At 42.1% G+C, this 14,899-nt stretch overlaps 1 protein-coding gene across 1 annotated transcript; it reads right to left on the bottom strand.

Moving 5' to 3' along the window:
• Positions 1-1,160: 1,160 nt before the first annotated feature.
• Positions 1,161-13,342, bottom strand: fyna (FYN proto-oncogene, Src family tyrosine kinase a). The gene is made up of 12 exons (XM_048256707.1): positions 13,182-13,342; positions 10,384-10,640; positions 9,656-9,752; positions 8,219-8,317; positions 7,777-7,880; positions 7,373-7,522; positions 5,573-5,737; positions 4,736-4,915; positions 3,702-3,778; positions 3,013-3,166; positions 2,355-2,486; positions 1,161-1,952 (listed from the first exon to the last, which is right to left on the bottom strand). The coding sequence occupies exons 2-12, from the start codon at positions 10,628-10,630 to the stop codon at positions 1,744-1,746; spliced, it is 1,614 nt and encodes a 537-aa protein (XP_048112664.1). The 5' UTR covers positions 10,631-10,640; positions 13,182-13,342; the 3' UTR covers positions 1,161-1,743.
• Between the last annotated feature and the right edge of the window lie 1,557 nt (positions 13,343-14,899).

Genomic DNA, 14,899 nt, shown 5'->3' with positions numbered 1-14,899 from the left:
GACATTAAAGGAGAATTCCGGTGTGATATTGACCTAAAGTGTGTTGAAACATGATACCGAGTGTGAACGTATGTCTCATAGCCCATCTCGGCTTGTCCCCTGCACTCCAAAATCTGGCGCTAGTTAGCCGATGCTACCAACAGCTTTTTCAATAGTGGTGCTTCGGCATCGGGCTAGCCATGTTTTACACCCATTTACGAGGCTCAATGTATCTCTTCACACTTCATTGGTAGACTTCCGAGGGCCCTGACATTTAAAATGAGACATTGAGAACTTTGAAAAAGCACTGGTAGTTCACTTACAAGACGATTTATACAGACAGTATCTTCCAAAGTTTAAGCGTTTTTAGCCATCTTGAATTTAGTCACGATAAATTCGAGCAATGAGTAAGAATGAACAGGTATGATAAAGGGATCAGATTCCCAAAATAATTCAGTGGAAATGCATGGATTTCAGTTTCTTCCAGTAGCAGCAACTGGAATCCATGCATTTCCACTGAATTATTTTTGGAATCTGATCCCTTATCATACCTGTTCATTCTTACACGCTGCTCGAATTTATCGCGACTAAATTCAAGATGGCTGCAAACGCTTAAACTCGGAAGATACTGTCTGTATAAATCGTCTTGTAAGTGAACTACCAGTGCTTTTTCAAAGTTCTCAATGTCTCGTTTTAAATGTCAGGGCCCTCGGTCAATATCACACCGGAATTCTCCTTTAAAGGAGAATTACGGCAAATTTCAAGGTCTCAAGGTCATCGAGTGCTGTTGGTATGAAAAATAATCGGCGCTGCCTAGCTCAAGTTGCCAACAGCTAGAGTAGCCAGGCAGCTTCAGTGCTACACTCTGGGGGCATCTTTAGAATCACGCTCCCAGAGTGTAGCACTATAGCTGCCTTACTGCTCTAGCTGTTGGCTGCAGCAACTCGAGCTTGCTAGCGCCGATTTCTTTCCTACCGACAGTACTCGGTGACCTTGGTGAGATCTGTGTGAAAATTGCCGGAGGTTTCCTTTAAAGTGTTTCAGTTATAGCCCCATTGTAGAAAAGTGCTCTCTTGTTTTGCCTTACAAAGCGCCACAAAAATGTATTGATGATGAATGCTACCATATGGTCAGTCTTCACAATAGATTCTCCATTCCATCACACCATTCCATCACACCCGTTAGGCATCCTGATCCATGCTTTTTAATGCTTTACAACAGCGGACTAATCAGGGCGGCGTTGTGTGAGGGGAGGTTGCAAAAAACATAAACAAATGTAAACGAGGCAAAAATAAACAGAGGTTCAGTTAACGCACAGGTGATATTTACAGTAAGTACAAGCACACCATCACGTTTAAGAGATCCTCTTAAAACACTGGGAGGGCCAAGCCACAGAGATTGCATTTTCCCAACAACATTGTTTTGACTCTCCTAATAGCATTGTTTTCACATCATCATGATGGAGGATGGCGTCTCATAGTTTTGTACTTTGTCATATTCAAGAGCGATGAGATCGATGAGAAGTATGGAAGAGCCTCTGTCCCGATGGCATCACCACGAGGGTCGTATGGAAGAGCCTCTGTCACGTTGGCATCACCACGAGGGTCCGTGTCCCGTCAAATATTCAGTCAAGTTTTAAATAATAACAATAATCACCACCATCATCATCATCACCACCATCATCATCATCATCATCATCATCATAAGTATAGTAGTAATAGCATTACAAAAGGGAGAGTGCCCCCTGGTGGTGAAAGCGTGTGTTTAGAGATTGTCTCCAGGTTGGTACTGGGGCTCGGTGGCAGTGAAGTAATCCTCGAGGAAGGCCTGCAGGTACTCAAAGGTGGGTCGCTCCTCGGGGTCTCTTCGCCAGCACTGGACCATCAGCTCGTGGAGGGAGAGCGGGCAGTCCTGGGGGCAGGGCATCCGGTAGCCTCGCTCCACCTGCTCCAGCACCTCACGGTTGTTCATGCCTGGTGGACACACGCACACACGCACGCACGCACACGCACACCATAGAGGCATTGTTCTGAGTATTCTAGCTAAACAAAACATATTCATAGACAATCACAAATCTGTGTGACTCATATACATACATACATACATACATACATACACATATACATATAATTTATTAATATAACATACTAATATTATTTAATTAATAATTAATCACATTATTATTTGGTGAAAAAAAATCTAATTTGTGGACATAAGGTAGGCCTTGCTCAGATAGACATTGCTGAGACTTGAATACAACATGCATGTACTGTATAGTTAGTACATCTACACTCACAAACATGGACACAAGGACTGACACAATTTAAACTGTGTATGAACTCCAGTAAACTGGATAGCAAGCACATCTAGTTCACCTGGGTACGGCACTCTTCCCTTGGTCACAAGCTCAGTGAGCAGTATCCCAAAGGACCAGACGTCAGATTTAATGGTGAACCTTCCATAGAGCGCCGCCTCGGGGGCTGTCCACTTGATGGGGAACTTGGCTCCTGAAAGAGAAGCAAGAGGACATGTGCAACCTTTAGTCTATCTCACCTCCCTCAGAGAAGCAAGAGGACACAACACGTGCAGCCTTTAGGCTATCTCACCTCCCTCAGAGAAGCAAGAGGACACGTGCAGCTTTTAGGCTATCTCACCTCCCTCAGCTTGCACTCATGAGGGAGCCATTACAAGGTCTCCTGACAGCCTAGCAAGATACAGTAGTATTTTATAACCTTAAAAGATGTTATACCTCAACTTGCTACTCAGATATTTCACCTGTTCAAGATACCGTATGTGCTACTTAGGGCCATTAAGACATATTTGTATCACTTTTCTAATATTCCCTATGTGGAAAGACATTGAAGCTTCCAGATAGATCCTGTTCCAAGTGTTAATTGCATGTCAGCTTCAGAGTGAAGGAACTGACACAATTTGCAAAACATGCCAGCATGTCCTTATCCGGGGGCTGTTGTGAATAGGTTTCTTTTTTGATTTTCTTCTCTTTTCCTGTGAAGGATTGAGAAGTGGTCTTACCTTGCCGGGCTGTGTATTCATTGTCTTCAATCAGCCTAGCAAGCCCAAAGTCAGCAATCTTGCACACCAGGCTGTCACCAACCAGGATATTTGCAGAGCGGAGATCTCTATGGATGTAGTTCATCCTCTCAATGTAAGCCATCCCCGATGCCACCTACAGATGGAGAGTTACATACTTCAGACCACGAATGCATCAGCACACCACAGAAAGGTTAAAGCTGTAAGGTTTCCTAACCATCGAATAAACCCAGACTAAACCCAGACTAAAAGAGAACTTCGATGGAGATCTCAACTGAAACTGGTGTAGGACGGCCCAAAAGACCTTGTGGGTTTGAGCTTCTACTGAGTGTAAGACATCGCCACATGCTGCCTTTGAACAGTAAACTGAACGGAGTTGAAAAATAAGCACACTACTCAGTACCGTTGGGAAGTAGGCGACAAGGTGACAAGGCACAAACTACATTTCAAGGTTAACATTTAATTACATTAGCTTGCATAAATAAGCAAATATACATGAGCATTTTATGTGTCAACACAACAGCACAGTGCATTCTATTCCCAAACATTATTCAGATTGATTGACCTTACTTTAGCTGCCATGTCCACTAAGTTTGGTACAGTAGTTTATTGATTGACCTTACCTGAGCTGCCATGTCCACAACGTTTGGTAGTTTATTGATTGACTTTACCTGAGCTGCCATGTCCACTAAGTTTGGTAGTTTAAGTCCTCGTCCTTCGCCATCCTTCAAGAAATCGAGTAAACTGCCTGAAAATCCAAAACAAGCTGTCAGTCAAAGCAGCACACAAAACGTAAGACAAAATGTGCACCGAAGTGATTTGGCCATTTTTACTGGTATTAGTGATGAGGCTATATGAAGTGGAAAATCAGATGTAGCTCAGGATACATTTGGCAGACTGGAGCCTGGCTAATGAACAATCTATTTACTTAATAAATAAAATGCGATGAGATGATGGATATATCTTTGTTTCAGCATTAAAATAGTCCCAATTGATAGGCTGTACTTGATTAGAGAATAAGTAAGGCATACTGTAATGTATGGAACGCCGGCCATTTTTGCCAGCAGAGGGATCTTGCTTTGCCCAGAATGCTTTCCCCGATAATGACTGCCGTTCCATACATTATCCCGCTTTATATACGGCTACTTGCTAAACGAAAAAATAAACTCCACATGATGCGTCACTTTACATTTATTTGTTAGCGTTTTGTCATCGAATACAAATAGTTCGCAACACACGCTGAACTTCAAACAAACATTCTTTAGAACACAGCTGATCAACCGTCTGCTTTCACTTTTGAATGAATTTCAATTGCAAGAAGTGACCGGACTATTTGAGTTATATTACAGACGTAAATCAGAGGCACAAGACCTGTTGCCATTGTCAGCGGTAATTACATGAAAATATTTTACCATAGAATGTTGGGAAATCCCAATCAAGTCAATGTAGCGTTCTACTAGCATTGTGTAAGGGATAATGTATAGAACGCCGGTCATTATTGGGAAAATAAGTCCCGACAGGGCGAACCGGACCGCGACGCGCCAGCGGAGGTCCTTAGACGAAAATAATGACCGGTAGAACTTTGGGAAATCCCATTCAAGTCAATGGAGCGTTCTACTAGCATTGTGAAGAGCCGTATAATAAGACTAAATACTGCTATCGTCCTTGTTACTTTATTCACATGATCTGAGTGAACATTACTGACCTTTATTCATGAACTCGGTAACGATGTAGATGGGCTCCTCGGACACTACAGCGTAAAGCTGTACCAGCTTGTCATGTCTCAGCTTCTTCATGATCTGCGCTTCCTCCAGGAAGGACTCGGGGGACATGGTCCCCGGCTTCAGAGTCTTCACCGCCACCTGGGTCGTGCCATTCCATGTACCTGTCAGGAACACGACAGGCAGACAGATGTTTAGAAACTGTGGCACAGCAGCAGTAACATTTAGAAGGCACGCCTGAAATGGTTCCATTAACAGGAACTATTGTCTGACCTGGACTTTTAAATCAGCTAATAAAAACAAAAAACAAACCAAAGCAACTGAAATGAAAAAGAATATCTAAATTATGGCGCAACTGGCTGGGGCCACTGCACGTACGCTGGTGACCGGGGTTCCGGATCCCACCCCAAATCTTTCTCCCACTCACTTCCTGTCACTCTCCACTATCCTGTCGCATTAAAGGCATTAAAGCCCAAAAAGATATACTTTAAAAAAAAAAAAAAAAAACATCTCCCAGACACTCAGGTTTTATACTAACGGTCTTCATCTCTTACGTTTTCATTATGTAAAGCTCCCTGTGGCCAAATCTCCAGGCTTCACTAAGACGAACAGATAAACTGAACTCAGAGCAGAGCAGAGAAAAATCACAGTTACAGAGAAAATGTCAGTGTAGTATATAGCAGCAGAGTTTCCGTGGATTAATACGGCACTCATTGTACTACACTGCATCAACGTGTGATTTCTAAAGCAGGCCGTAAACATGTACGCAATGACTGTGTTTAGATGTGGCATATGGCCTGCAGTGTGGTGGGAGAGCGTACCCATCCAGACCTCCCCGAACTGGCCGTTTCCCAGCCGCTTGATCAGCTGGAGGGATTCCCGTGGGATCTCCCAGACGTCTTTGGTCTTGACGGACAGGTCTGTGAGCCGAGGCATGCCCTTGTGGCAGGGCACGATCAGACGGCAGCACAGCCCGGCGGCCCTGGCTGTAACGAGACACAGCGGGTAACGATAAGGACACGAAGCAGTCAGGGACACACACCAGAATATGAGAGATAAGGACATAAGACAGATATGGACACAGACTAGAATATGAGGATAAGGACCACAATAAGGACACAGACCAGAATATGAGACATACGATGACCCACCAGAATAATAAACACAAGCACAGATTGGCTTATGAGAGTACACATGACAATAATCAGGACACTAGATGTATGCATGGACACTTACTTTGTGTTCTGGTAGCGTCAAATCAGTTATAGGCTCTCTGTACAAGTTTACAATACTTCATTTTGTCTGGAGGGACCCTATACACACTACCACCGAAGTGTACGGCTATTTTGAACCTTGTCAGTGGTTTGAAAATAACGATTTATTTTGACGTGGCTCCATGCCCACTGCTACAGGCTATAAACCATTTTGTTGCTAATGCAAATGACAGTCTAGCTCAAAACTCCTCCAGTTAACGTAATTTTGCTCCCAAACGAAAGTTTGAACTCGTTGTCATCCATACATAGACCCCAGGTTGTTTTAACTTCGGATGATTCCTTTAACATAAATGTGATGTGTCTTTTGGTGCATCTCTTTTCTCATGTGTGTCCTTGATTCCTCTATCACTTTCTTTCTTCCTTTTCTCCATAGGAGGGCTAGGACATACTGTAGGCTAACATGAGGAAGGGCTAGGACATACTGTAGGCTAACAGGAGGAAGGGCTAGGACATACTGTAGGCTAACAGGAGGAAGGGCTAGGACATACTGTAGGCTAACAAAGGAGGAAGGGCTAGGACATACTGTAGGCTAACAAAGGAGGAAGGAAAGAGGGAAGGAAGGACTGGAGGTCTATTCAGCCCTTGTCACAATCGCATAACTTTTCTAACAGTATAATTTATAATATATTTTTTATTGTCCTGGGATGCCAATAGTGGAGATTATGGGATGTCTGCTGACACCCACTTATGGATAAGTAATATGAGCTTAGCGCTAAGAGTGAAATGGAAGAGGTGGGAGGCGTTGCGACTCCAGAGCCTGATGTAGTGTAGTGTGCAGATAAGGAGGGTTGCATCTACAAACAGAAGTGGGGTGAGTGATGGCTGTCAATCAACCCTATGGGCTCCTCCTGAACTTTGTTTAAAAATCATCATTTACATACGGTGTTTGCTATTATCCAGTGACCTCAGTCTGCTGAAGGTCTTGGAACATATCCCCCACAGATACCGGGGCTTCCATATGGGGGCTTCACTGTACATGGCAAAGCCTAAAGGCCTACCAGGTCTGTAATAACTGCTATGCAATTGCTTGTGTTACATCAATCTCATTCGCAATACACTATAACATAATTAAGCTGTCACACCCTTTCCAGAAGTAGACTTACTGGACCAATGTGTGTGAATGACATAATTTAGAATCATTTCCCCAGGCGAGGATTATGCCTAGTCCTAGACTAAAAGCTCTTTCTCAGTGGAGACCTTCACTGAATTATACGGCGAGGTTACATCCGTGTCTGGGGAAGCTGGACATTAGTGTATGATCTTACTAGAATCCTAGACTAAAAGCTCTCTACGGCTAGGTTTTATCTGTGTCTGGGGAAACTGGACATTAATGTATGACCATCTTACTGGAGTAGTGATGCACAAGCTGTTGAAGAGTCTCAAACTGAGCCCGTGTGGTGATGTAATATCCTCCGTTGTCCAGTTTACGTATTTTGTAGTGTTTCACGTGATCCCCCTTTACGTCGTCCCAGTCCTGGATGGATAATGAGTAGGCTCCTGGAAGAACAACCACCACACGGTTATCACCAGATAACACCACATCACACCTCATGTACGCCTTCAATTGCTCTTATCTGCTTCCTACAGCAACTTGATAACACCAAGCACATCATAGATTGTAACATCACATCAACCCACAAAGATTTAATATCACAGAATGTCTTATCAAGATTTTTATACACTATATTAGAGACTACAAAACTACTTTGTGAATGCGGTTCATTTTGGATGTAGGAAATAGCTTGCGCTACCTTTGGTAGTTTCGCTCTCTCTTATTAGAAATGTGCCTCTGGGGTTGCCATTGGAGAGGAGCTGTCTCTCCGCATCCTTGCGGCCTAATTTACCAAAGTACCAGCTAAAAGGGGCGACAGGCGAAACACAGTCAGGCAGAAATAGACAGCAGGATTACGGAATCAAGCTTACTTTGCACACAGCCTCGAGTGCAAATTTGAGTTTGTGCAAATATGCGTAGAGGTGATGACGAGAGCACACATATACATTTCCAATGACTCTTCTAAAAATATCAACGTTCAAAAAGGAGATAGCAGCTGAAGCCAGCAGGGCTCCAACCTTTGGTCATTGGCCCCCTGCCAACTTACTGTACCAACATATATACTGTGCTTTACAGTAGTTCTGTTTGCAGTTACTGATTAATAGGTGTAAGAGTGGAGTGAGAAAAGTTGATGAACGTACTCCTCTGCCTGAATAGAGTCGACTGGAGCCACGTAGTTGCTGGGAATGTAGCCTGTTCCGCCGGTGTTAAGGGACCGAGCATCCCACCAGTCACCTTCACTGCACAGAGACATAATGTTCAAAAATGTATCATGATATCATTCAGCATCATGCTAATATTATGCTGTGTGGTGGTCAGACCTTCACATACTGCACATCTTCACTTCTTTTTTGCACAGCAACAACACGTTACGTTTATAAAGCGCTTTTCTCAACACTCAAAGCGCTTCACATGGAAAGGGGGACCTCACTAACCACCACCAATGTGTAGCACCCACCTGGCATACCTTACACACCTGTTTAGTGTAGCTTTTTACACTGATATTGTTACTTTTCTGTAGTTTATTTTTATTTTGTTTTTTTTGTGACAGTTACATCTAATTTTATTTGGTTGGTTTGGAAACATACATTCATGCCTGTAATGGCACTAAAGATAAGTATTTTCTAACTCTGAGATTTCTGACGCCGAGAGAAGCAAACAGGTTGGCAAGAAGCAGTTAACGATCAGCACAATAAAAGGCAAGACAGTTTTTGCAATTTGCATCGTTTTTATCGTGTCTTTTACAGGCACCAATAAATGCTGTGACAAAAAAGGAGCTGTTCTAGCACTGATGTTATGCTCCCATAGAAACTTCATTGCTGTAATGTTTCAACTGCTCAAGTCTTCATCAGGCAAACCCAACTGGATAGGAAATCCATGTTCCCTATGCCCAAAGCTCATTTGGTTAAACAGGCTGGTAAACATTTCACACAGACAGCAATAATGGGGAACAGTTTTTAGTTTTTTGTTTGTGGTAGTAACAGATGAAGTAGTATTTTAGAATGTCATAGTCATGTCAATCACTGCTATTTCAAGAGATTTAAGTATAAAGATGTGCAATACATTGGAACCATTCCGCAATTCTGTATTTCTAAATGACAAACATCCCAGACAGTGTGGCTACAGAATCAATATACTGTATACTACTCATAGAAATGTGGACTTTGTCAGTATACTGTATACTACTCAAAGAAATGTGGACTTTGTCAGTATACTTTGTCAGTATACTGTATACTACTCATAGAAATGTGGACTTTGTCAGTATACTGTATACTACTCATAGAAATGTGGACTTTGTCAGACCTCCGCCTTCCTTCCTTTCCATGAATACAGATTTCTGCACAGACAGCTGTGGTGCAACACTTTCAAACATATACAACAAGCTACAACATGGTCCTTGGACAGTCAAAACATGATATGGGAGAGTAAAATATTGTTGGTTTGAGCCCTGTGCCTGTTCAATGCTCAAATGTACATCTCCTCACACAGTGTACTATATGTGTGTGTACTATATGTGTGTGTACTATATGTGTGTGTGTAGCATTGTAGAGTAGACTTCTGAGGCTTTTAAGACTTACGTGCTGTTGAGTATCTGAAACTTCTCCCCCTTCCTAAAGCTGAGGTCCTCCTCTGTTCTTGCCTCATAGTCGTAAAGTGCTAAAAACAGGGTGACTCCTATTTGGACAGAAATGCTATCAGCGTGACAAAGATGTTGATGTTGAAGGATTTAACACTGCTAAGAAACTACACATATAAGATTGTAACTGGAAAATATCACAAGGACTTATACTTAATAGCCTGGGTGAACCCAGACGAACCTTTTAGCAAATTAGAATTTGCTCTGCAGGTTGGTCTGGAAAGGAGCCTGTTGACATCCGTTTCCGAATCACCAAAATCTTTGGAACTGGGTAAACATCTAAAATCTTCGTTTACAAGAAAGATGTGTTTGCTGCACTTCTGAAATGATTTGGTAAGAGTTTAATGCACCAATTTAAGTTTAATTTCATTGCTGGTTGTGCCACTAGAAGTCATAAAACAGGATGTTCGGATACGGACCTCAATAGGATCCTTTCCAGACGGTCCTGACCGGACGGAAATTCAAATTTGCTACCAGGTTCCTCTGGGTTCACCCAGGTTACAGGCTTAATGCTCTATGAAAACACTTGGACAGTGTTCGTTGTTTCAAGCGGTACAATGCTGAAAGCAGAATGAAATCTTTAGAGAAGACCATGTCTGTCATCAGTGAGTTTTCCCTTAACTATGAGCAACACAGGAGGCGTTTCTGACCGTGATGATCCGTTTTTACCTGTCCCTCCGCGAGAGCGCAGGGTCCCAGAGTGGGAGGAGGAGTTGACCCCCCCGAACACCGCCACCCCCTGACTGACGGGCTGGTGGAAGTTGTTGTAGTTGGGGATGGCGGCGACGCCGAAGCTGGGGTAGTGCTGGGGGGTGGGGTCAGAGCCATAGCGGTAGCCCGAGTGTTGCGTGATGCTGTTCTCTCGCTCGTCCGTCAGTTTGGTGGCCTCTTTGTCCTTACATTGCACACAGCCCATTATGTTGCGTCTGAGTGGAACAGGAAAGAGAATCCACTTTAGACGATGACAACGTTAGATGATGACAAATTACAGTAGTTTTCGAGAATTCAATTCTCACTTTCGTGTGTCAACAACACTCATAAATCATGTTTTGTTTTCAACAATTTGATAAAAAAAAGAAAATAATTTTGTCTTATCAAATTCAATTCTCACTTTCATGTGTCAACAACTCTCATAAATCATGTTTTGTTTTCAACAATTTGATAAAAAAAGAAAATAATTTTGTCTTATCAAATTCAATTCTCACTCTTGTGTGTCAACAACTCTCATAAATCATGCTTTGTTTTCAACAATTTGATTAAAAAAAAGAAAATAATTGTGTCTTAACAAGAGGATATGTACTGTACTGTATGTCTATTGATATTTCAATTCACTGATGCTCTGAACAGATGCATTTCCATGAAATGTACAATAACGAACACAGAAATGGCTTTACCTCTGTTTAATACTTGTGACAGTGACAAAATAATTGTCCTTACCAACCCAGGAATTTACGAGGTCACTGCACTGTGTAATTGGGCACCTTGCTCCTGTTTAGTTCCCAAATTTAACTAGCTGAATGGGTGTCATTAACGGAGACCCCATTGTGTCAGCACAACTCAATCAACCAGTCTGCCACGGCATTCAGCTAATGGTCAGAAATAGCCAAGCAGTATGTATCATTAATAAATAATATGAAATAAATCATCATATCATCCACATTATTCAAATGTCATAATTGGTGATAGTAAAGTAAAGGAAATACATAAATAAACATGTAGCACTTTGAGGAAACAGTTATAACAAAAGATGTATATGTTAAACAAAATGTATAATTAACTTCATTATTCCTTTTGTATGTTAATATAACATACATCTTTTCACACTCTGGATCCATGGCTTCACACATTAGCCATGGATCCAGAGTGCTCATTAAAAATACATTAGTTGTATTTACTATGACTGTCTGTCATCACAGATTGTTTACTTTCTATCATCCCTAGATTGTATTCCATTTCAGATACAGCCTAGATTAGGGCAGTAAGCAGTGTGACGCGGAGAGAGCAGATTTTTGTCAGATGAATGTTTACTCCGTGGTGTCTCTAGCACCATTCCACTGCCATCCCACTGCAGCCTACATCAGCAGGCCACATCATGCATTAACATCAGTTTCCACATCAACTTGTCAGGGAGTTCAAACACCCAATAGGCCTAAGCCATACAGATGGTGCAGAAGGTCCTTACATGTCACAGTAAATACAGCTATGTAGTTAAATAAAGGTCTAGAAGGATATTTTATGGATTTGGGCAATGCATGATAGGCTATGGCATAATAAAACTGCTAACAGATGAGTTGTGTAAAGCTTAAAAGACTTCAGATCTCTTTAAAAATCGGAGACTGTTTATAGCATTCAGCATTTTTTACAACCTTGAATGAACCTCAGTTCATTTTTTATCGTATATCACGTGATAATGTCCATTGCATGCTTAAGCCAAAAGGATTTGTAAACATTGATAAACAACAACATCATGAACTCTGTTGGGGATCTGGACCGGTTCTGCGCAGGGTCGGTTCGGGCATGGATGTACCCATAGGGCCTGTCGTGCTATAAAGCGAGCAAGCTATAAACCAAGCGAACTGCTATAGAAAACGTGCACTAAAAGAAAACACTATGGCCAACAGTGTCTGGTACCGCCTGCTCCCTTAGAGACGTGGGTGCCACATCCCCTTGTGGCACTCATGGTTCACCCATTGATGTTGTAATGTCGTTTACTGGTTTATCATGCAGCAGGCCTTCATTCTGTTTACCCGACATCCAGTGCTTACTGAAGCATCTGACTTGATAGAATGCTATCAGGATACGCCAGTGTGCAGCGTAGGCTATAGGTTTAATTTGAGGCCGTCTGTTATCATAAACGTATTCTACATGACGATGGCACCATGGGTCACGATGCTCACGGAAATATAGAATGAATATGCTCTCGTGATGTAGATATTTACAAAAACAACATATCTAAACGACAAGCCTACGGTATCCCATTGATCTGCCCTGCAACAGTTCATCCGACTGCCACAGCAACCCTACTGCAACGCGTAGAATGATCTTCTCTACAACGCTACTCATTGACATAAGCATCTGCTGAACCGGAGAAAACATGCTGACCACTCCCGTAAAAGTTGGCCTTTGGGCTAGTTGATTTAAGGGGCGACATAGGTTTCCCATCCAAGCCCTCTGTTCTGCGCTTCAGCCGCTGCAGTAACAGGACGCCGATTTCGCTCCGGTACAGAATGAGGAGCATGCACAATCACGTCATTTATGGATAACCACTTCCTTTTGAGTGACTGCGATCGGCACAATATGTTTTTATTAGAAGACGCCTAACGTCAGAAACAACAGTAAACTCAGTACAATACGAGGTAGGCTATTATCCGCATCGCCCCCATGAATTAACTTGAAATCTGTAGAAGGGGGACAAGGCGAATGCGCCCACTATGCAGAAATGCAGGAGAAATAAAGCATGTGCTTACCATGAAATAGGCCGTTTAAAACATTATGCGCTCTTCTGCTGATGCAAAGTACATCGACGCAATGCTACTTGTATATTTTATAACATGAAAAATGAAAATCACATAACCTAACCTAATGCTTATGACCGCGGAGCATCAGATGATGGCGGTGTTGAAGCGGACTCATGAAAAGGTGTGATTGACAGCAACAAACACCAATCGGGAATCACCATACGCTTGCGTTCAAGTGGAGACACCACCTCGCCTACTATAAACATTTGTTTGTGAGACAAATACCTGGCTGCAGGCCTAGATTAAATCTATCTATTTTGATAACGAGATATCTGTATAAATAATAAGGATATGATGAGATTAAAAAAACTCGTTTTTTTTTTTTTTTTTTAAAGAAAGACTAATGCCTTTTCTATAGGTTTGTAAATTCTGATTAGTGTCTGAACCTAGGCTACAGAAAATAAAGTAGGCTTAACACAGATAACATGTTTCACATTTTAATTTTCATTTGGCTATGCTGGCTGTTGTCGAAGAGGTTGCCTATGTAGGCTACATTTTCTTTAGTCCATAAGTCATATTCTCCCTGTTAAGTCTGCTTAAAAAACTTATGGTAGCCTAGAACCTTTTTTCGCGCACAAACTCACTTAGGCTACACTAATTTGCACAATATGGAGAACATGTTAACAGAAACTCATGTTTTATGTGACCATTTCAGTTGAAGTAGGCTACTGCACAAAGACATGTTGAACGTTTTGCAGTATTTCTGCTGTCTGCTGAGTGATAGCTTGGTGCTTCCTCTCTGAAGTAGTTACCATGGTGATGGGTTGAACCCCACGGTGAGAGCGCACTTCTGAAGTCTTCAGGATGACAACTGATCTGTGGGATGAAGGTGAACAGTTGGTTTAGACTAAAATTACTGTACATTTGTAAGAATATTGTTGTTTATTCCTACCATAAAATTGGTTGTGACAAGGTCACATTGACCGACATTGATTGATCGATGCTAATGATTGTAATATTATGTTTGATAAAATACAAATAATTAATCAAAGTTTGACATGGAAGGTTAGATATGACAGCATTAAAGAGTTTTTAAAACAATGAAACCTGAATTGTGTCAAACAGGAGGGAAATAAAGACGTGGCAAAGGCATGGAATTCAAAGAGAAAGCACTATAGCATAATAAAGATAACAGCTTAAAAGCTCTTGGTAGGACAGACAGTTCATGTCTTTTAGTTCTACTCAATGTGTAAAATACTGGCTCACATATGTACATTGAAGGGGAGATGAAAAGCAGTTTGGAAATAATTATACAGGTATTTATTAAATAAAAGTTAACAGAGACTAAGGTTAAGGAATAAGGATAAAACGTGTAGTGCAAGTCAGTGTGATGTAAAATAAACAGAATGTGGTGTTAGTCAGCCTCAGGGAAACCAGTAAAGAAACAAAATCAAAACCAAGCCAGGAGGAGGAGTCCAGCCTCTAGCGCAGACTGAGCAGCAAGTATCTCTCCCAATCAGGCACACCTGGGCAGACTGAGCACCCAATCAGGCACACCTGGGCAGACTGAGCAGGCCTTCAGTATCACTCCCAATCAAGCACACCTGGGCAGACTGAGCATGCCTTCAGTATCACTCCCATCAGGCACACCTGGGCAACAGATAGGGAAACAAGCACCCTGGCACGTCAGTGCCAATGGGCGAAGTTAATAAGGCACACAGACACAC

Source organism: Alosa alosa, chromosome 1 (assembly GCF_017589495.1).
Source record: "Alosa alosa isolate M-15738 ecotype Scorff River chromosome 1, AALO_Geno_1.1, whole genome shotgun sequence".
Taxonomy (NCBI): domain Eukaryota; kingdom Metazoa; phylum Chordata; class Actinopteri; order Clupeiformes; family Clupeidae; genus Alosa; species Alosa alosa.
The sequence above is the reverse complement of the archived record's forward strand: the minus strand, read 5'-3'. Positions and strand labels throughout refer to the sequence as shown.